Source organism: Panthera onca, chromosome A2 (assembly GCF_046562875.1).
Source record: "Panthera onca isolate mPanOnc1 chromosome A2, mPanOnc1 haplotype 2, whole genome shotgun sequence".
Classification (NCBI taxonomy): Eukaryota; Metazoa; Chordata; class Mammalia; order Carnivora; family Felidae; genus Panthera; species Panthera onca.
In genome coordinates, this window is record NC_138340.1 from 107,585,969 (window position 1) to 107,610,543 (window position 24,575).

At 35.6% G+C, this 24,575-nt stretch overlaps 1 protein-coding gene across 12 annotated transcripts in view; it reads right to left on the bottom strand.

Moving 5' to 3' along the window:
- The window catches only part of DGKB (diacylglycerol kinase beta), a 725,288-nt gene that overhangs the window by 569,837 nt on the left and 130,876 nt on the right, over window positions 1–24,575 (bottom strand). For 8 of the 12 annotated variants that reach the window (XM_060632583.3, XM_060632581.3, XM_060632586.3 and 5 more), the window contains exons 3-4: window positions 7,941–8,017; window positions 4,097–4,117 (exon numbers count right to left, since the gene is read on the bottom strand). In XM_060632583.3, the coding sequence (XP_060488566.1) occupies window positions 4,097–4,117; window positions 7,941–8,017 (98 nt within the window). The remainder of the gene's footprint in view (window positions 1–4,096; window positions 4,118–7,940; window positions 8,018–24,575) is intronic. The other 4 variants (XM_060632585.3, XM_060632590.3, XM_060632589.3 and 1 more) reach the window with 1 other exon arrangement.

Consider the following 24,575-nt stretch of genomic DNA (forward strand, 5'->3'; position numbering starts at 1 on the left):
AAAACTCAAACTTCTTTAAAGCCAAAATTGAGCTGTTTCAGTTTTCCAATTCATAGAGCTAATTATTCTGCAATGCCTTTTCTGGTTACCCTTGTCTCCTTATTTTCTTGTTAGTAAAAGATTTCCAAATATCTTTTAAATTCTATGTTGTCTAAAATATCTGTAAGTGCATACTGTTCTCAATATATACATTTTCCTTATTTCATGATTCAGTAGAACATTGCCAAATTTAAGTATTTTATTTTCTACTGCTGTCATGTAGCAGCATTAGAATTGGTTTTTGAAGATTGTGACCTTTAAATAGAATGAGATCACTTATATGCACATCAATGGAAACACTAATAAAAAAAAAGTTGGGTTGGACTTAACTGAATGAGTGTTCAAAAATCAAATTGGCTATAAGCTCGGAGATACACAGACCACACGATGTTGAAAATTTTGAGAACTGCTTTTTCATTTTTTTTTTTTTCTTAAGGAGCAGCCACAGACTATTTAGGGAGATAACATAGAGAATCTGCAAAGAATTCAGACTGAGGGAGCTGCTGAGATATTGTTGCCAAGTTGGCATGAATTCAAAACACATTTCTATATGCCTTTCATTATTATATCTGACCATCTGGGTCCTTTGTTTTTAAGTCCTAGTTAATTCTAAAGAAATAATACTAGTGTTCATCCAAGTAGATTCAGAGTGAATGAAAATAAATGTCATCGCTCTATCATTAATGTATTCTGGTGGTTTCAGGATGGAGATTTTCTCATATTCAGCAAATGTTCACTGTGCACCCACTTTATTTGAGGCTCCGCCCCAGGTGTTTGGGTGAAGATGCTACTGCAACATGCGAAAATCCTTCCACTAGAGGCTAATCTTCTAACAAAGGATATAAGAAAATAGAGAAATAAATATGTTACATGTACAATGTTTGACAGTGTTAAGTGTTGTAGGAAAATGAAGAAGGAAAATCGTTATGTATTTGGGAGGGGCACATGTAGTTTGAAATCTTATGATGAAGAAATGAGAATCTGTTCTTTGAATACAGATTTAAAGGAGATGAGGGAGATAGCTTTGCACATATTTGGAGAGAGAACATCAGATAGGCAAAACAGGTAGTGCAAATGTCCTGAGGTATTAAATTGTTCCTGTTTTAAAGGAATTTATATAAAATCCAGTGAGGAGGGGCAGGAAAGCAGAAGAGTGAGGGCAGACTAGAATAGTAGAAAATACATTCTCATATGTCTATTATAGAAAATTAGGGGAGAAATACATCAACTGTGACAGGTATCAACTCACCACTTGAAATAGATCATTGAAGTTTCAATTTAGGATATGGTACTGCAAATGGTCCATTGACAAATTCTAAATGTTGTGATAGATACAAGATACTATTTTTTTTTTACAATATCGAGATTGGATCCTCAGTGCATTTATGAGAAACCTGTAAGAAGCTATTCAAATTTATGTGTTTAATTATGATAAAATGTAACTAATTAAAATCATAAGTATCTATGTAAGTACCTTCTCAAACTTTTACATGGCTCCCTTGTAGGGCAGAGCAATTCTCGGAGTATCAAGGTGTAAAAGCCAAGCCCCATCATGAAAAGAAAGTTACCAAATATTTCAACAATAATTAACACATAGTGAATATGATGTTAATAATACAGAATTATCAAAGGCATTTTATTATTCAGTTTGGTGGTAAATTTTCAAAACTGTTCTCTGGTTGTAGCATGATAAGAGGAAAATGGCTGCCTTTGTGTTGACAGGAGTAGGGAAGAGAAGCAGAAATACTGGTTGACATGTTCCTTCCATTCCTTGCTAACTGCCCTGGCATTTATGCAGTTGTGGGAGGCAGAACAGATACAACAGACACAATAACTCTAGGAGCAGGACAGCATTCTGGATGGTGGCCAGGCTTGGCAGGGAAACAAATCACATCTTGTGTCCTCCACTCGTACCTCATGGTAGAAGGAAATCAATTTAGAGTTGGAAAAGACATCAGAGTTATATTTTCTCACTTTATAGTTGAGAAAAGTGAGGCTCTAAGAAAATAAAGGTGATAGGATAGGCTGATGGTGTATCTCATATATTCCCACCTTTTTTCACATATATTCTAGAAATTTTGTATGAAATCATGCTGGTTGCTAAAGTGTGACTAACAGCCACTGTCTTTAAACATCACTGGAATACCTACACGTCAGGCACAGAGCTAAGTATTTTATACACACTTTAGATTTTAACCCTTTTAACAACTCAGTAAGGCCAGTATTCCTCTTGTTTGACAGCTGAACAAATGGAGGCTAATCATTTGTACACGAACTGCTAATATGTGGCAGATGTGGGATTTGAACTCAGTTCAGTTGAACTCCTAAGACCACATTTTCTCTGTTATACTTTCCAGATGCTTTCTTTAATGGCAAAGGTTGAATTCGGTTCTGGAAGGACAATTATAGCTTACAATAAAAGGGTGTTTATATCATTGCTAACAATTCTATCAGTGTCAATATCCTTGTTAAAGACACTTAAAATATTATATTAGGCAGCAGCACTACCAAATGTAAGTTATGAATTCCCAGGTTTCTTATTAAAGGAATGAAGCAACTCATTAATCTAAATGTAAAGGGTAACCTTCTATATTAGTAGAATCCACAGTACAGAGTACCAAGTAAAAGATAAGGGAAGCTTAGGGAACTATGAAATACAACTCAGCCTTGCGCCAAGGATCATCTACTAACAGGAAATGTAAAGAGCAAATCCTACACTCATAGGCACTGATACACCAAGAACCCATATAGAGCAATAAATATGCATGCTGTGTTTTTTTCCTTTGGCTAACCTCAGCTATACCTATTCTTTCTATTCTGCAACTGAAATCGCTTGCCTACTAAACATTTCCATATGGGACAAAGACTGAGCAAGGAAAAGGAAGAAACTCATCCCACTGACCCTAAAAAGGGCAGGGCTAACTTTGACACCAGTTTTCAGACAGTCCCTGGTAGGGATGCCGATTGTGCAGAAAGGTGTGTTTGTTGACCAACGTGTTCAGTAAATGTCCTTTCATAGCTAAAGCATGCTATATAAAAGCAGCCATTTACTCTGAAGAGTTGTTCCCTAAAACCATAAAGTCCATCTAGTCCGTCTTGGGTGGGGTGGTGGTTGGTAGGTTTCCATAGAGGTCAGGGATAATATCAGGGAAGTGTTATCCTCTGAAAGAGACTGGTGAAAGTCATCACAGTCAATAAGTTGCCATTTCAGTCCTACCTCATCCTAGGAGACTGTAATATGGAGGACCTGTATCTAGTCGATCAAGATCATTCTGATGTAACCAATTGCACTGTGATATGTCGGGGATGAGATCACAGTGTTTGCTGTCATTGAGACCATAGGGAAACGTGTGAATAAAAAGCTGCTAATACATACCCATTACTTTCAAGGGAGACAATATTATGGTTTTAAATATCTCATGCATTTTGGTATGATATATTCCTAGTATGATAGAAAAATCCATTTAGAGATTCCCAAAATGGGTTGTAATTCTAGGCACCCAGCTGAACTATGGACCCCAAACTTCCTTTACAAAATAGGCTTTGCTAGGAGAGAGTGACTGGAACAACAGATGGTTTACTCTTTTTTCCCAGGAAGGCAAAGATCAACAGCTTTTCAGTTATATTTTTCTCACAGATTCTAATAGCACTGTAGATGCCCCCCCCCACAATGATATCCCTATCAATTGCATTTAAATGCAATTATAAACCTCCCATTGTAAAAGAATAAATTAAGACTTTCATTAAATGAATTATTTTATTGGAGTCTGATCCATGTTTTGGTGAAATTAGAAAATTAAATTCAAGAGCCTATAAAACTAAAGCCCACCCTCTAGACCCTCTTTGAATCCATTAAGACATTTGCTCCTCCGTTTGAGACTTTGATGTGAACAAGTGTCAGTCAATTATAACCTACTAAGTATTATGGATAGACTTGCATATTATATGAATCTTAATGGTACAGAAGTACAGGTCAGTGATATGGATGAGAAATTCATAGCTCACATCAGAATAAAAAAAGAAAAGACAGATTTCAATAGAAAAGAAAATGTCTTACTTGGTTAAGAATGTCTTGTTTCTGTGCATGCAAGGAAAGAAAGAATACATGTGTTAATGTAAGGTAATTTATACTCATTATCTCATATTGCTGACAAACTAAAAGGTCAATTTTACAGATTGATTTTAAAACATACCCTAGATCCATGGGTCTCAAAATGTGGTCCTGAAACAGCATCATTATCATAAACTGTGAAACTGATAGGAATATACATTTTTGAGCCTTACCCCAGAAACACAGACACTGAGAGGGTAGGGGAACAGGCAGAAACCTGTGTTTTAAGAAGACCCACAAGTGATTCTGATACAAGCTAAAATTTGAGAATCACTTACTAGGTCAATCTTTGAGTGTAATAAGCAAATAGTTCTAACTGATAAGAGATAAATATAATGAACAACACATATAAGATTTTTAAAACCTTCCAGAGAAAATTATGAAAATATAACAGCATTATAAATATATATTAGATTATGAATACTTATTTCTCACTCCTAATGTTTCCATCTTTTGGAATAACATGTTTAACTAGCCCATTGCAATGCCTTTAAAGAAAAATATCTTCTCATACATACAGTACTACTTATTTTTTCCCATGTTTTTAAACATCAATGGAACAATATAGAATTGAATTTGAAATCCAGGAGGGAAAAAGATACACACACACACACGCACACACACACACACACACACACACACAATTACTTATACTATAATATTCTATGTATATTTTACATATGTATAAAATGCTATGCCAAACTGGTTCTTTCTCATATTATCAAATTCCGTTACTTTCATGAATCATTTATATCTGAGATATGCTGACTGTATTCACTGTGAGTCTTCTCACTGAGATTGGATGGCTACTAAAAACTAGCTGTAATCATACTCTTAACATTATATCATTCATGTAAGATTAGTTGGAGACTAATAAGAATCTCTTACCTTGTTAGGTATGAGTTAGTAGTAATTACATGCATGGGAATATGCCATACTCATTACACAAGAAATGCCATTCAATGTACGTGACATACCTTTCTTTTCCCCTTATTCTCATCTCCCAAAACCTTCCTTCTCATTTTATGGCCAGTCAACAAAGTGAAGAAGAAAGGGCATTAATCTTAATCTGGGATTCCAGATAATTAGGTTTTAATTATGGCTCTTATCATGAAACTAGCTTGTGAATCTTGAGAAAGTAATTTTAGTTTTCTTATAATGACTTTATCTAAAAACTTGATAATCTTATCCGTTTGGGAAATTTAAGACCTTTTTAAAATTTTTGTTCTTAGGGAATCTTTAGTGCCATTGTTTAGAATTTTTTTGATTTGGTTATTTATTTTTTTCAAAGAGTGATTGTTACATGATCTTTAAAAGACACAAATTAAAAATAATTGATCCATCTGTATATTGCAGTTAGTATTTATTCTCCATTAGATTCATCCATATATTGCAATTAGTATTTCTTCTCCATTAAAATACACTTAAACAGGTCACATATTCATTATATTAAGCCTTTATACAAAGATTTAGAACTCAGTAATTAAAAGAGTGATAAGAAATACAGTGCACCTACCATATAAGCAGCTTTAAAAGAGGAGAAGCAAGTAAGAGGTATTTAGGCTGTTCTTTCTTTGTTTCTTTGCAAATATCTTTTATATGGATGACATAAGCAATGTTCATTTTAGAAAACAAAGGATTTATTATTTATTCTAAAAGTAGTGTAGATTAAATATTTTTTCTAAATTTTCTTGTATAAGGGGACATCAATCAAGTAGTCATCTGTGGCAAAGAACTTTAGGATTAACCTGTCCAGTCAATAGAGAGTGATAACTTCCCATGTGACTTCTGCATACTGTTATAGCAACCTTTCAGAAACTGGATGAAGTCATGTTCTGAAGAGAACCTCAAGGCTTTAAAGATTTCTTTTTCAACATTAAATATTCCTAATTACCTCCTATTGACTCTTGTAAAATACATACTAGTGTTTAAGAGTCATATAAACTTTATTTATTTTTTTTCCTGAAGGGAAAAGACCTATCAATGTTAGATTAGGAGTAGTTTTGCTTTTAAATTAGAATGACGTTGGGGTCATAATGAGATCTAACTTTTTGTTTTTCAACAATTCATTATTTTAATAATGCATTTCAAGAGCAGATCTGCACGTTTATGGAGAATTATTACATTACTGAATAGGCTGACATCATAGGGGTGTCTAAGAATGAATGTGGCAATTACCTCAATAAATCCAGTATACAGTGACTGATAATCCTCATGAAAAATATAATAGTAAGACTAAGTCTTGAGAGTCTTTTAAATAAGAAATCATTGAAGCAAACAGGCTATTTTGCAAACAAAATTACATTCCAACTTAATTTATAGCTACCAGCTACCTTTAGGGAGAAAAACAAACCTAGTTTTATCTATGTATGTAGATTAGATAGCATGTACATTTTCAAGCATGGTCAGAAATGTAAATATTAATGACACTTTTGGGCCTTACAGCAATGCTGTACAGTTGTCCTCTTAGCTTTCCCACTCTGTTTTTATGGTCTTTGAGATTTTCAGTTCTACAAACTTTTCTGCCAACATTTTCTTTCTCATACTATAGCATCCAGGAAAATAAAATCTGAGGGAAATGTAGGCTGGATATCTGCTTTTGTTCCTAGGACAGGAAAATGGGAATGGCTTTAAACTGCCTTATTTTCTCCATCATTGGTAGGCTGTAAATATTAACTTACTTGAAAAAGAAAACAAATCTTAGGTCAAAGACCTTTACAAGCTACAGTAATGTATCAGAATATAGACAAAATAAGAAAATATGACATGAAAAAAAGCTATTGGAAATACTGAAAGGAAATTATAAAACAATATGAATTAAGGTTAGAATAGATAGATTTGGTTTTGATAAAACGCAAATTCTATAAATCCCTAAGAAAAGTAATATTGAAGGAAAACTAGGAACCGTGCTCTTATAAACATTCAAAACTGTAATGACAATGATAACAAAAAACAAATCGCAGTTAAATCAGCAAACAAATCTATCTAGCTGGCTAAATAATTCATCCAGGGGAAAGGGCCTTTTCCAAAGGGTAATTTGTTTTATCTCCCATACAACACAACTGTCATTCAGAGAAACTGCCAAAGAACTCACAGCAAAGGTGCTCAAACATTTAAACGTAGCATCACTCAGGTAGCATTAAAAGGAAGGTTATTTAACAAGTAATTAGGAAAGGAAAGACATTCATCCAAGCAAGGTGTCCAAAAGCAATCGACGGGACATGAAGTTTTTACAAGGAAGGAATTTCAGGGACTTGTCAGCTTACTGGTAGTAGGTTAAAACAAGATAGGGTGAAGAAATTCCTCTTTTTTACCCAAAGTGGCTTTTACAATTACAGATCTTTCTGTAGTCAAGGGAATCATTCTCTGAAAGGAGTAACTCTCCTGTCCCCAACGAATTTTGATCTGGGGTTAAAACGTGGAGGTCACAGAGTGAGCGGCAAGCACACTTTGTCTTCCCTTCTATCTAATCCTGACCCGATCCTACCTGAGCAAGCCAATTCAGAATTGCAGTATCTTTAGCATCTAGGGAAAGAACCTAAGACCATATTAGAGGTGACCTATACTCTTTCAAGCACCCAATATAGAAATGTTATTTTCATCGGCAAACGTTTTTTGAATGGAAAAAGTAGTACGCTATTTTATGTATTTTCCAAAATAGCATTTCATTATGAATTTTATTTCATTTATGGTATGGTACATGGTACATATATTTCCAAGGACTCTTCATTAAGAAACCCCTTCTCCAATCACATATATGAAACTGATATAAATGAAAAAGAAGTTTTACCCCTTCAGGATTATACTTTGCAAGCACACCATTACCATGGAATTCTTCAAGAACATCCTTTAATTTCTTTGTGGAATCTATAAAGAAATAGAGAACACACAAATTGTTTGTAGATGCCTATTGTGGTTAAATAACCCAGTTCAGAAACAAAGACCCATTAAAATATAATCACCAACAGACACTCAGTTTTAAAATGAACATGTAAAACGTTCTTTATCATTTTCGAAAGGCTATTTGGTTGAAAAAAGCAATCACACACAAAAAAGAAAGGGACAGAAATACTATGTTTTCCAAGTGTATTGCCCAAGAATAAGGCCATTACCTATGTACTACATAAATTAATGAGCAAACATATAAAAAAGTAGCATCTCTTCTCTTTATTTTGATAACATAACATCTAAATGCATGAAATAAGCTTAGTTTAAAAAGAAAATATAGGGGGTGCCTGGGTGGCTCAGTCGGTTAAGCCTCCAACTTTTGATTTTGGTTCAGGTCATGATCTCAAGGTCATGAGATCAAGTTCCGTGCTGAGCTTAGGGCCTGCTTGGGATTCTCTCTCTCCCTCTCTTTCTTCCCCTCCCCCATTTGTGCACACACTCACTCTGTCTCTCTCTCTCAAAATAAATAAATAAACATTTAAAAAAGAAAAAAAGTAAACATTGGCATTTTTTATTGAACTTTACAATTAACACAGTACATTTTACATATTTTACTCCATTAGCAAAGAATAACCCTGCTGGACAAATAAACACAATGAAATGTGTAGTTAAGCCTCAATGGTGAATCCAGTCAGAGACAAGGTACACATTGTAGTATTTTGCAGATGGTTTTACAAGGAATTTTCTAAATATACACAAAGAACAAACTAAAGCTTAATTCAATTAAGAAACAAAGTTTAGGAAAAAAAAATTAAGAAACAAAGTTGAAGAAGTATCTCTCTACTTGCCAGAAGGGATGCTGCCCCATTAAGGAAGCATTCAATGAAAAGCTACTTATAGCTCCAAATTTAAAAAACACACGAAAAAAGTTTAGGGGCACCTGGGTGGCTCAGTTGGTTTAGTGTCCGACTTTGGCTCAGGTCATGCTCTCACAGTCCATGAGTTTGAGCCCCTCATCAGGCTCTCTGCTGTCAGCACAGAGACTACTTCAGATCTTCTTCCTCCCTCTCTCTCTCTGCCCCTCCCTCACTGGTTCTCTTTCTCTCTTTCTCTCAGAATAAATAAACTTAAAAAAAAAAGTTTAAGTGCACCTGGGGGGGCTCAATCAGTTAAACATCTGACTCTTGGTTTCAGCTGAGGCCATGACCTCAAGGTTTATGAGATGGAGCCCATGTTGGGTTGGGCTCCATACTGACAGTGCGGAGTCTGCTTGGGATTCTTTCTTTCCCTCTCTCTCTTCCACTCCCCAGCTTACTCTCTGTCTCTCTCAAAATAAATAAATAAACATTTTTTAAAAAGGTTTAGATATGTTACCAAAATAATTTTGAATTGCTTTTTCAATTTTGAAATATTTTGAAATATTTTAGGATGTTCATCATACTAAGATTGTGACAAAAGAATCCTGAGTTAATATGGAAATAATGTCATGAAAGAAAATAAATATTAGAAAAATATAAATAAGTAGAATATAAATATATGCAATCAATCTACTAACACAATGCTCTCATAGTTATCAAAATATAATTTTGATAAGGCAATCTAAGACTTACAATATACTTAACTTAGAGAAAACTAACCACTAATACCGATAAGCCATCTAAACATTCAATCAAGTTTGATTAATAGTGATAAAACAAGGCTGAAACTGAAATGTGGGAAATAAGCAGAAGCTGTTTAATTTTCCATTAGGGAAGAGGGTATGGTCCTAGCATTTGAATATCATCCTCCTTTCATCTCCCCAAGATTCAGTGATGTTTGTAACATAAAATAATTCCCAGTTCCAAAAATACTAATTTACAAATGAGCTTTTGAGGCATCCTGCCAGAAAATTAATTCTTAGATCCCCATCAAGTGAATCATGTCTATATTTTGTGAATTATACTTTCATTTAGAGTGTGCAATTTTGTTTATGTTGTAAGTTCTGTGAGGTTTTTTTGTGTGACTGTATTGTTTTTATATTATTAAAAAGTCCACATAACATAGATTCTATTTTGACCATTTTAAACTATACAAATCAGTGGGTTTTTAAAATGTATTCACATTGCTGGGCAACCATCACCCTACATAATTCCAAAATATTTTCATCACCCCAAAAACAACCTCCATATTCTGGACATTCCATAAAAATGGAATTATATAATTTGTTCTCTTTGTTTGGCTTCTTTTACTTCAAGGTTCACATATGCTACAGTATGTGTCTGTACTTTATTCCTTTTTATAACTAAAAAATATTCCATTTTATGGATATACCACATTTTGTTTATCCAGTCATCATCTCATGTACATTTGAGTTGTTTCCATGTTTCAGTTATTATGAAGAATGCCACTATGAACAAACATTTAAGCATACATGATTTTGTGCAAATACATATTTTAATTCTCAGGGGTATACACTGAAGAGGAGAACTGCTAGGTCATACGGAAACTCCATGTGGAACATTTGGTGGAACTGCCAAACAGATTTTCACAGTGCTATCCTACTTCACATTCCTATCAATAATGTATAAGAATTCTAATTTCTCTACATCTTTGCTATACTTTCCTAGTTTTTTTTTTAATTATTATCAGAGCCACCTTAAAGGGAATGAAATGCTTTTGATTTGTATTTCATTAGTTATTTGTTAATGGCTAATGATGTTCAACATCTTTTCATTTTAAAAAAAATTTAAAACATGTTTATTTATTTTTGAGAGAGACAGATAGAGAGACAGAGTGTGAGTGGGAGAGGAGCAAAGAGAGAGGGAGACACAGAATTTGAAGCAGGCTCCAGGCTCCGAGCTGTCAGCACAGAGCCCTATGTGAGGCTCGAACTCACAGACTGCAAGATTGTGACCTGAGCCAAAGTCAGACGCTTAACAGACAGAGCCCCCCAGGTGCCCCTGAACATCTTTTCAAATGCTTATTGGCCATATGTGTATCTTTTTTGAAGAGATGTCTATTCAAGTCTTTTGACTATTTTTTAACGGGGTTGTTTATCTTTTTGCTGTTGAGATTGGTGTGTGTGTGTGTGTGTGTGCGTGTGTGTGTGTGCGTGTGTGTGTGTGTGTGTGTGGTGTAACATGTTTGAAGACGGTTACACTTTCCTATATATTTCTTTTTCAGTATATATTTTGCTACCACTTTCTGTACTGTGATCAGAGTTAATTTGTTACGTCTTGCTTCCTGCTAGATTGTAGGTTGCTCTGGGGAAGAAAATGTACATTTTATTTTTACATAGCACTCAAATTTATTACAAAGATGAAGTAATGAAATTGCAATAAATATTGTGATTCAATTGATCAAAGCTATTTCTTAATTAAAACAAATTACAGTAATTGCTTTGACATTTACCTTGGCAGAAACTTAAAACTACTTTAGAGACCAGGTTCTATATTAAAGAGAGAGATGAGGGGCACCCGGGTGGCTCAGTCAGTTAAGTGTCTGACTTTTCATTGTAGCTCAGGTCATGATCTCCCAGTTAATGAGTCTGAGCCCAGGATTGGCTTCTCCACTGACAGTACAGAGTCTGCTTGGGGTTCTCATTTTCTCTCTCTTTCTCTCTGCTCCTCTGCCACTAGTGCCGTCTCCCTTTCTCTCTATCTCTCTCCCTTTCTCTCAAAATAAATGAATAAACTTTAAAAAAACTAAAGAGAGACATGAAGCTGAATCTTTTGTTCCAAATCCTTCTTTGTCAATAATAAGGCATTATTGTAACTTAGCAGAAAACTTTTACTTCTTCTAATTTATAGATGTAGATGCAGATACTTCTGTATACAACTACATAGACGTACACATTTCTAGATTCAAATTTTGGAATAAGATATCCCAAGGACTCTGGCTATTTTAGCCATATCTGAGCCCCATGATAAAATGAAAGGGGGAGGAAAAAATTTGCTTTCTTATACCTAGGCTTTCCGAAGAACGTTAAAGACATTGCCTAAAGATAGGCTTTTCATTTCAGGTTTCCATAGGAGTAACCCCTCCGCCCGACACACACACACACACACACACACACACACACACACACACTCAGTAATCATTTATGAATGCTCCAGAGAGGGCAATAGTCCTTAAAATTATTCATGTCATTTTTTAGGATTTTCTTGGTCATAGTTTATATTAGAGTGTTCTTAGTGGGAGACCACTAGGAATAAATTTAACAAATTAAGAGGCAAAATCTCTGTGTTTCAATGATGATCCTGCTCAGGGACAATTTAACAAGCAATGATTCATATTTAGATCAATCACCATTCACTCTATTTACCCCTTTTTCAATTGTCAAATTTCATTTTTAATCTTGATATCTAAAGTATATTCATGATCCAATCTCCACTTCACAATCTAGTTTACGAACTGGAACATTATCTTGTTGTTCTACTCCAGTCCCAATAACCTCTCTTGGGCCCAGTCTCTTGACCACTGAGGCCTTGACTTACCCAGCCAATATTCTATAGATTAAGATTCTGGTATGAAACATCAAAGGGTTCCAGATATCCTGACTTGGTCCCCTAATCTTTAATCAGAATTGCCTTATATGAACAGTCTACATATCTGTGTGGATTCCCAAACTGCAGTAGATTGTAAAGATCCTGCTGTTGTGTTCTACCGACCTTCAAAGGCGAAACGTCACTTACTTATTTTATAATTCTGCTTTTCTGGATTTGCTCCTATTACTTGTCACCATAAACATTCTTATCTTTCTAATTATGTCAACTCTAAATCACGTCTGTTCAAACAGCACTGGGGTGGTGGAGAGGAGAAAGGACATATAACTTAATCTGACCTACTCTCTAGTATAAGACAGACATAAAATAAGTGATGCCTGGGTGAATAGATGGTTAGTGAAAGACATAATCTCAACCACATTTCAGCTAATATTAGAGCTTCAAATAAGAGAGCACAGTGACAGATTCTGGGCTGAGCAATACTGAGAAATCTAGGTAGGCAGGCAGCCAGGCAGGCAGCTGTGAACTGGGGGATCAATTCACAGGTAATACATATCTGTAATGAAACAAAGGTCTGGCATCAAAGAAGCCTGGCAACTGAAGTGTAGGGCAGCCAGGTTCAAACAGCTGATTTCATCCTTGGATCAGGGATCAGGACAGATGCTTAGTACCAAATACAAGGTCTCTTAGAAAGCAAAGGAGGGTCATGACATGAAATACATGGCTAATTCCAGAGGCACTGATGCTTGATTCAGCTAATAGGGCAGGAGACTTGGAGAAGAACAGTAGAAGCAAATCACTGCCCTATATCCATTTTACCAGGAAGTAATATCCTGGTAAAACCATATCCATTTTACTAGGAAGCAATTTAATATTACTAAACACAACAAAGACTATGGGATTTTAGATTACTTGCTCTACCACCATCAGAATCATCTAAGCACTAAGGTGCTACTGAACCAAAAAAGGGGAGGGATCATTTTGTTCAGCAAATGCTTTGGTTATATGCAAGGACAGAGGAAATGAATATGGGGACTGATGATCTACTTAAGTGTCTGCTACATCTTGAATGAACTTCCTTTGTGATTTCCATCTTGAATGAACTTCCTTTGTGATTTCACAGTCTCTTTGACTCTTCATTCCAAAAAACTCAACACACACTTCTCAGATTAATCACAAAGGTCTCATGGAATTATGGAAACATTAAAAGATAGAGAGTTTTAGATTTGAGTCCTGGCTCCAGAATTCGTGGTTGAATATCCTTGGGCATATTTTTAATGTCTCCATGGCTCAGTTTTCTAATATGGAAAATAGGAATAATGATACAAACCTTGTAGTACTGTATGTAACAGAGTGTCTAGTGCCCAATAAATTCCTGTTCCTTTGTTCCACCATAAATATGACTTCAAAAATATCATTACTTTCAACAGTTTCCTGTTGTGTTTGGATTGAAGCACAAACTCCTCCTTTTGGCATAATAGTTATGTCACAATATGATCCATACCCTACCTACCAACAGCTATTTTTCATGCCTTCCTTATTATAGTTAATATTCATTGTAACATATCCCATGATTTTAGAGCCCCTCCTTTGCTCATGATGTTCTCTTTGCCTGGGATTCTCTTCAATATCAAATGAAGTTCAAACATAATGCATGCCATAGTTTACCCGTCACCTTATTCATAAAACCTCTCAAGACTTCCTTCAACAACAGTAGATAGCAACTAACCTTCTATGGAATACCCTATAATAACTTTCTTAGAATCTACACCTGATTTACACATTGAGTACAATTAACACTGTTAATCAACATTTGCATGGGTAGATTGTTTTAGAGATTGCAAAGTGTTGTATCTTTTTTTTAAGCATTGTATCTTATTCTTTCATTTAAGACTCACAAATGCATGAAGACATCAAGGTTAAAGTAACCATTAATTATTCAAAATCATACAACCCAAAGGGGTTTAAGTAGTGATCCAAACTTTGGTATATGACCCAAGTCTGTTTTCCTTATTTTGTAAAAGCAAAGCAAAACAAAACAAAAAAATAGAAGTTCCTATCATAGCCAAGGCATCAACTTGGCAGTCCATGGTTTTCATTAATTTAGTTCACTGAAGTTCATTACCTATTTTTCTAGAACATGGAAACATTCTATTTCTTTTTTACCAACTTAAATTAACAGGTGAAGAATACTATCTATCTATCTATCTATATATATATATATATATATATATAATATAAAAAACAAAACAAAAAGGTCATATGGATATTTTTTTAAATTTTCTTTTAACGTTTATTTATTTTTGAGACAGAGAGAGACAGAGCATGAACGGGGTAGGGGCAGAGAGAGAGGGAGACATAGAATCGGAAGCAGGATCCAGGCTCTGAGCCATCAGCCCAGAGCCCGACACGGGGCTCGAACCCACGGACCGCGAGATCGTGACCTGAGCTGAAGTCGGACGCTTAACCGACTGAGCCACCCAGGTGCCCCTTATATGGATATTTTTAAAGTGTTTTCTGGCATATTTATTTTTGTTTAGGATTATATTTCTCTTTGATAATGGAATTAGAATATATATACAATTCTTTTTGAAAACCTTAAAACATATGTAAATTTGACATAATGTATGTATTTCATATAATTACTGAGTCAATCTCAAACATTAAAATTGCCTGTGTGCATTAAGAAGGGAAAGTCACAGCAAATGCAGAGAATTACTGAAGTAAAATCCTAAAAATGTTTTGCAAATAACACATTCTCATTATACCTCCTAAGAAAATCTTTTTTTATTTGTTCCAAGGTAAATATACTTTAAAGGTCAAGGCCAATAGTTTTACTATCCAAACAGTAGTCCTAGGCCTTCTCACTCCCATGAAAAGATTGTCATATTCCACTGTTAACACCAAGACTATTCAACTTACAAAGCACATTTTTTATTTTTAAAACTACCAAATTCTGAAATAACCAACTGTAGATTAATCATCTAGTCCTTTATGTGCCTGAGTAGACAACACCATGGGACCCTGTTTCAGTGAGGACATTGGGTTTCCAGGAATAATCCAGCTCTGACAATGTGAGAGAGGCTCCTAATGCCTGTAATCTGAATTTGGGACCATGGAAAAGTCATCTGTTGGCTTCCACAACTCAGTGCTTCAAAAGTTTTCTTCAAAGTCTAAGCTTCCCCACGTGGTATTTTCCCCTTATAACAAAGGTTATCTGTGGCCTAGAAATCTTTTTATGCACTCAATCTAAATCATCTTTGCAGTGGCTATTTTAATCCTGTAGGAAATAAGGTTTGTAGCTTCAACTGTTTAAATGAAAATTTTCTAGTCTAAATACTGAGCTAGCATTAATGCACATATAACATATTAGTATTCAGTACAAAGTTAAATGTGAAAATTAAAGTCTCCCTTAACTATATAGTATTTCAAATAACCAAAATAACCCAAACAGCTTTGTGTCTAACCCAGTGATACTCAAACTGGGATCCATCTTAGAATCATGTGGGTAGTTTTTAAAATATACTGATACCTGGGCTTAAAACACAGTGATGATGATTGAATCCACTAGAGTGGATCCCACTAGACATGATAACTTTTAAAATTCTCCTCACATGATTTTTATATGCAGCTAAGGTTGAATTAACCACTGTTCTTATCCTTAAAGAGATGCATAAAGAAATTGAGAATTAATCAGCAAAATTTTTGCTGCTACATCTTCCTACCTGGGTCCCTGTTTCACTGAGAACATTGCATTTCCAGGAGGAAAAAAAAAACAATCTCTGATGACGCAAAGAGGTTGACAGAGCCTTTAATCTGAATTTATATATATTTAGCCTGATTGTAAAGATTATATATAATCTTTAGTAAGTATATATTTAGTCTAGCTGTTGCTCAGGGGACTTCTATTAGGGAAAAAAAACTTATTAGAGCATTTTACTTAAAAACTGATTTAACTGCATCTGAGGTCACAATAGCAAAAAATAGTATTTTAGAAATAGAGAAGATCCAGAAATTGCTATTGCTATTAATGTAAATCCCAAGGTGATATAAAAAATGTCCTATTTAAGTTGTGGTCAGCAGCAGTAAATAAACACCTACAACATTATAGAATAAAATATTTGGAGAGCCAGTCACCCCAACATTGAAGTTCATATCTACTTGTGGGAGAATTATAACAAATGTACAAACAGATTGAAAAAAAACCTGAAACTCTTGTTAAAAATAGTAAGTCACACTGTAGCAGTTTATATGCTAAGTGAAATGTATATAGCTGGAGTTTTAAAAACATCCCAAAGATACTCTAATGGTACAGCTACATTAGGAAGAGTTGTTTTAAAAAGCTATTAAGTAGTTCTGAGAGTAAGTTCCCTTTCTACATATTTCTACTAAGCTCTCGAGATCTTTGTAACTTGAAAAGATAATGGTCACACTATCTTAGAGAAAACTATTACACACCTTGCTCCAAGGTAAAGTATAATAATTATTTCTATTTATCTGGAAAGACAATTATTTAATTTCAAGATAACTGTTGATGTGAGACTATGGAGAAAATTCCCTTTCTCCTTTTGGTATTCATTATTTGATGATAATACTCTTAAATAACCAATCCTTAAAACTATTTTCTGCATTTGCTATTTTTTCCCTTATTCATCTATTCATATTTAACTTTTTGAGGTGTACACTTGTTCAATGCATTGGACAAAATATTTATAAGAGTGATTCCTTGGAAAGACAGGTAATCTGTCTTCCAGCTGGATACTGTCTGAAATGCCCATGAAATGATCTGCATATCATACAGATATTCTCACATGGAAAATTCATTAAGGAAAATACACATTTGCATTTGAGCCACTGTTCTATAAAATAACTAAGGATTGATACTGAAAATATTATTTTAATTAAGAATTGTAATTGAGAGGGAAAGGCCAAGATGGCAGAACAGCACGGAAGTTTTTTTTTTTTCATTTCTTGTCCCTGAAATGTAGCCAGACCATCTTGCACACCTAGAAAACGGATTTGAGGATTAAGACAACAATCTTCACAACCTGAACCACAGAACTCTGCAGGTAAGCAGAACAGAGAGGTGAACTGGGGGAGAGAGAAGCTGCAGAGGGCAGGGAGCTATTTTTGCTTGTGGAGAGAGGATGGAGATGGGGGAGAAATACAGGAAAAGCACGCCCCCCCTTTCAAAAACAGCTGGAGAGAAAAATCAAAAGTGGCAACAGCCACAAGTGTCTGAACAAAAAAGGGAGAAAGGAGAAAGGAGAGGATTTAAATACTATTAAGACTCTACAAACAGAGGGAGTGCAGAGTCTGAAACTCCGTAGTCCGATACCTGGAGGTGCTCTCGTGGGAAGGATAAATTCCAAGGAGCAAAGAGCAAGGTCCAAGGGCTCCATGGGCCACTCAGGGAGTGGCAGTTCCCCTGCTGGGAGGACATTTGAGAGAGGCTGTGAGGCCTCCCCACAGGCAAATGTCCCAGTGGACCCAGAGAACAACCAGATTTGCTGGTGTTGAAATAAGGATGTAAAGGGTGAAGCCTGGTACCAGATGTGTTGTGATTTACCATAATTGCTGAAGCGCTGCCTCTACACGATCACACAAACTTTTTCTGTGGCAGGCTGGCACCCAACCACAGTCTCTGGGAATTGGCAACACCATGATCTTGTGAACATTCCTGGGGGCAGGCTGGCACCTGGCCATTGCTCAGCGAGACCCTCCTCCAGATGGTCTGAGTGTGTCAAAGCCACAGTTCCTCAGAAATGAGGGATTGGGAAACACAGCCTCATCTGAGATAAAACTCAGGATGGAGGTGATGCCTGGCAGCCTGACACATTGTTCATAAATAGTGTAGAAGCAGGGAGAGGATGAAATCCAGACACAAAGGAGGGGGACTTGATTCCTGGTTGGGGAGCACATGGAGTTCCAATACTAGAGACTGTGTAAGCTGAAAGATGCCATTTTCACCCCTCCCATGCATGCATATACATGCCTACATGTGCCACAACAATCCACCCCAGTAAGCTAAGCAGCACGATCTAGTGGAGAACAGAGTCCTTACACTAATCCCTACCCAAATGGGCCAACCACACTCTTAAGAAACACAACTAGTCCCTCCACCTGCTTAGTTTACAGACTATAAAGTGCTTCTTAGTTTGACTTCTAAGGGATACCAGATGTCATTTCAATCATATTTCATTCTGTTCGCTGGTCCCTTCATTCAATTTTTTTTTCTTTTTCTTTTCTTATTATTGAATAAAGAGGAAAAAAATTATTTGCCATTTTTATTAAAAATATTTTTCTTTAACTTTTTCTACTATATTTTTTTACTTTTTTGTAATTTTTTTAAAATTCTATTTTACAACATTTCATTTTATTCTATACCATTCTATTCATTTTTTCAAACTTTCAAATGTTTTCCTCCCCCCCCTTTTTTTCCTTTTCTTATCTTTTCATTTTTTCCCTAATCTATCAAGATTCAATCAACCACAAGACCAAAACACACCTAGGTTCTAGCATATTTTATTTGATTTCTTTGTGTTGTTTTTAACGTTTTAATTTTTTTTTACTTTATTAATTCCTTTTCTTCCATCCAAATGACAAAATGAATGAATTCACCCCAAAAGAAAGACAGGAAGAAATGACAGCCAGGGACTTACTCAACACAGATACAAGCAAGATGTCAGAATAAAACTTTAGAATCATGATAGTAAGAATACTAGCTGGGGTTCAAAATAGATTAGAATCCCTTTCTGTGGAGATAAAAGAAGTAAAAACTAGTCAGGATGAAATAAAAAATTCTATAACTGAGCTGCAATATGGAATGAATGCCATGGCGGTAAGGATGGATGAGGCAGAGCAGTGAATCAGCGATACAGAAGACAAACTTATGGAGATTAATGAAGCAGAAAAAAAGAGGCAGACTAAGGCAAAAGAGCACGACATAAGAATTAAAGAACTCAGCGACTCATTAAAAAGGAACAACATCAGAATCATAGGAGTCCCAGAGAGGAAGAGAGAGAAATAGGGGTAGAAGAGTTATGTAAACAAATCATAGCGGAAAACTTTCCTAACCTGGGGAAAGACACAGACATCAAAATCCAGGAAGCACAGAGAACTCCCATTAGATTCAACAAAAACTTTCCACCAAAAAGGCATATCATAGTCAAATTCACAAACTACTCAGGCAAGGAGAGAATCATGAAAGTAGCAAGGGAAAAAACTCCTTAACCTACAAGGGAAGACAGATCAGGTTCGTAGCAGACCTATCCACAGAAATTTGGCAGGCCAGAAAGGAGCAGCAGGATATATTCAACATGCTGAATTGGAAAAATATGCAGCCAAGAATTCTTTATCCAGCAAGGCTGTTATTCAAAATAGGAGAGATTTAAAAAGTTTCCTCAAACAAAAATTAAAGGAGTTTATGACCACGAAACCAGCCCTGCAAGAAATTTTAAGGGGGACACTCTGAGGAGAGAAAAAAACAAAAAAACAAAAACAAACCAAAAAGACCAAAGCAACAAAGACTAGAAAGGACCAGAGAACACCACCAGAAACTCCAATTCTACAGGCAACATAATGGCAATAAATTCCATTTTTCAGTACTCACTCTAAATGTTAATGGAGTAAATGCTCCAATCAAAAGACAGAGGGTAAAGGAACGGATAAGAAAACAAGATCCATCTATATGCTGTTTACAAGAGACCCATTCTAAGCCTAAAGTCACCTTCAGATGGAAAATAAGGGGATGGAGAACCATCTATCATGCTAATGGTTGCCTCAAGAAAGCTGAAGTAGCCATACTTATATCAGACAATCTAGATTTTAAAATAAAGACTGTAACAAGAGATGAAGAGCATTATATCATACTTAAGGGGTCTATCCACCGAGAAGACCTAACAATTGTAAACATTTATGATCCAAACGTGAGAGAATCCAAACATATAAATCAATTAATCACAACATAAAGAAACTCATTGATCATAATACCATAATAGTAGGGGACTTCAACACCCCACTTACAGCAATGGGCAGAAAGTCAACAAGGAAACTATGGCTTTGAATGACACACTGGACTAGATGGACTTAATAGGTATATTTAGAACATTTCATCCTAAAGAAACAGAATACACATTTATCTAGAGTGAAAATGGAACATTCCCTAGGATAGATCACATACTGGGACACAAATCAGCCCTTAACAAGTACAAAAAGACTATGATCATATGGTGCATATTTTCAGACCAAATGCTATGAAACCCGAAATCAACCACAAGAAAAAATTTGGAAAGATAACAAATACTTGGAGACTACAGAATATGCTACTAAAGAATGATTGGGCTAACCCATGAAGATAAAGAGGAAATTAAAAAGTACATGGAAGCCAATGAAATGATAACACCACAGCCCAAAACCTCTGGGACACAGCAAAGGCAGTCAGAAGAGGAGGTACATAGCAATCCATGCCTTCCTAAAGAAGGAAGAAAGGTCTCCAATACACACCCTAACCTTACATCTAAAGAGCTGGAAAAAAAAAAAACAGCAAAGAAAAACCAAAACTGGCAGAAGACAGGAAATAATAAATATTAGAACAGAAATCAATGCTATTGAAAAAGAACAAAACAAACAAAACAAACAAATGAACCAATAAACAAACAAAACCCAGCAGAACAGATCAATGAAACTAGGAGATGGTTCTTTGAAAGAATTAACAAAATTGATAAACCTCTATCCAGTTTGATCAAAAACAAAAAAGGAAAGAACCCAAATAAATAAAATCAAGAATGAAAAAGGAGAGAGCACAACCAACACTGCAGAAATACAAACAATAAGACAATATTATGAGCAATTATACACCAATAAAATGGGGATTCTGGAAGAAAAGGACAAATTCCTAGAAACATATAAACCACAAAAACTGAAAAATAAAGAAATAGAAAATTTGAACAGACCCATATCTAGCAAAGAAATCAAATTAGTAATAAAAAATCTCCCAAAAAACAAGAGTCCAGGGCTGGATCGTTTGCGGGGGAATTCTACCAAACATTTAAGGAAGAGTTAACACCTATTCTCTTGAAGTTGTTACAAAAAAATAGAAATGGAAGGAAAACTTCCAAACTCTTTATATGAAGCCAATATTACCTTGATTACAAAACCAGACAAAGATCCCACTAAAAAGAGGAACTACAGACCAATTTCCCTGATGACTGTGGATGTAAAAATCCTCAACAAGATGTAGCTAACCAGATCCTACAATACAATAAAAGAATTATTCACCACGACCAATTGGGATTTATACCTAGGATGCAAATCTTGTTCAATATCCGCAAAACAATCAGTGTGATACATTACAACAATAAAAGAAAGGACAAGAACGACATGATCCTCTCAATAGATGCAGAGAAAGCATTTGACAAAATATGGCACCTTTCTTGATAAAAACCCTCAAGAAAGTAGGGATAGAAGGATCAGAACTCAAGATCATAAAAGGCATATATGAAAGATTCACAGCTAATATCATCCTCAATAGGAAAAAACTAAGAACTTTCCCCATAAGGTCAGGAACATGACAGGGATGTACACTCTCACCCCTGTTATTCAACATAGTATTGGAAGTCTTAGCCTCAGCAATCAGACAACACATAAGAGTAAAAGGCATCCAAATTGGCCAGGAGGAAGTCAAACTTTCACTTGTCACAGATGGCATGATACTCTATATGGAAAACCCAAAAGATTACCAAAAAAACTGCTAGAACTTATCCATGAATTCAGCCAAGTCACAGAATATAAAATCAATGCACAGAAATCGGTTGCATTCCTATACACCAATAATGAAGCAACAGAAGGTGAAATCAAGGAATTGATCCCATTTACAATTGTACCAAAACCCCCCAAATACCTAGGAATACACATAACCCAAGAGGTGAAAAATCTATACACTGAAAACTATAGAAACTTTATGAAAGAAATTGAAAAAGATTGGAAAAAGATTCCATGCTCCTGGACTGGAAGAGTAAACATTGTCAAATTGTCAATAATACCCAAAGCAATCTATATATTGAATGCAATCTCTATCAAAATAACGCCAGCATTCTTCATAGAGCTAGAACAAATAATCCTAAAATTTGTATGGAACCAGAAAAGACCACGAATACCTAAAGCAATCCTGAAAAAGAAAACTAAAACTGGAGGCCTCACAATCCCAGATGTCAAGACATATTACAAAGCTGTAATCATCAAGACAGTATGGTACTGGCACAAAAACAGACACTCAGATCAGTGGAACAGAATAGAGAGCCCAGAAACAGACCCACAAACATATGGTCAATGAATCTTTGACAAAGCAGGAAAGAATATCCAATGAATAAGACAGTGTCTTCAGCAAATGGTGCTGGGAAGACTGGACAGCGACATGCAGAAGAATGAACCTGGACCACTTTCTTACACCATACACAAAAATAAACTCAAAATGGATGAAAGACCTAAATGTAAGACATGAAGGTGTCAAAATCCTTGAGGAGAAAGCAGGCAAAAACTTCTTTGACCTTGGCCGCAGCAACTTCTTACTCGACACATCTCTGTAAGGGAAACAAAAGCAAAACTGAACTACTGGGACCTCATCAAAATAAAAGCTTCTGCACAGTGAAAGAAACAACCAGCAAAACTAAAAGGCAACCAACAGAATGGGAGAAGATATTTGCAAATGACATATCAGATAAAGGGTTGGTATCCAAAAGCTATAGAGAACTTATCAAACTCAACACTGAAAAAACAAATAATCCAGTGAAGAAATGGGCAAAAGACATGAATAGACACTTCTCCAAAGAAGACATCCAGATGGCTAACAGACACATGAAACAATGTTCATCATCACTCATCATCCGGGAATTACAAATCAAAACCACCATGAGATACCACCTCACACTTGTCAGAATGGCTAACATTAACAACTTAGGCAACAAGAGATTTGATGACTTTTTATGAATGTATTAGCAGTAGAGTAGGAAACCTGGATCATTTTGAAAGTGGAGTCCAAAGATTTACTGACGGATAGGATGTGGGTTTTGAAACTGAAAAACCAAATAAATTCTAAGATCTTATGTTTGAGTAACTGGAAGGATTAAGTTGCCACAAAGAGGAATGGGGGATACTGAGAAAGAGCAGGTTTGAGACAAAAACTTTCATTTTTGGCATTTTATAATTGAAAAATCTACCAAACATCCAAGTATGGCCATTATGAAAGCGGTTATAATGGGAAAGAAAAGTACGGCATAGGGAATGCAATCAATGATATGACAGTGCACTTATTGTGATGAGCATGTCATCATGTATATAATTGTTGAATCATTATGTTGTACAGAAACTAATTTAATGTTCCATGCCAACTATACTTCAATTGAATGTTTTAGTAAAAAAAGAAAGCATTTATTTATGGGTGTAGAATTCAGGAGAAGATCTAGGCTAACGGACTGGATTTTAGTGTTATATATTTAATTCATATTTAAAGCCAGAGAATTGAGCATCACAGGACGAATGACACAGAGAAGATACCAAGGACTAAGACATGGAACTCTCAGATGTTCAGATGTTAAGAAAAATAGACGAATCTGCAAGGAGACTAGGAATGAGTATCTAGTGAAATAGCAAGAAAACCAGGAGAAACATGGGTCATGGAAGCAAAGTGTCACACAATGTCGAGTAGGATGAGGAGCAGAAACTGATCATTAAATTTAGTAAGACACCCATTCACGTCCTTGTCAAGAACTGTTTCAGTTTTGGGGCGCCTGGGTGGCGCAGTCGGTTAAGCGTCCGACTTCAGCCAGGTCACGATCTCGCGGTCCGTGAGTTCGAGCCCCGCGTCAGGCTCTGGGCTGATGGCTCGGAGCCTGGAGCCTGTTTCCGATTCTGTGTCTCCCTCTCTCTCTGCCCCTCCCCCGTTCATGCTCTGTCTCTCTCTGTCCCAAAAATAAATAAAAAACGTTGAAAAAAAAAAAAAAAAAAAAAAAAAGAACTGTTTCAGTTTAGTAGTTGGGACAAAATACCAGAGTAAG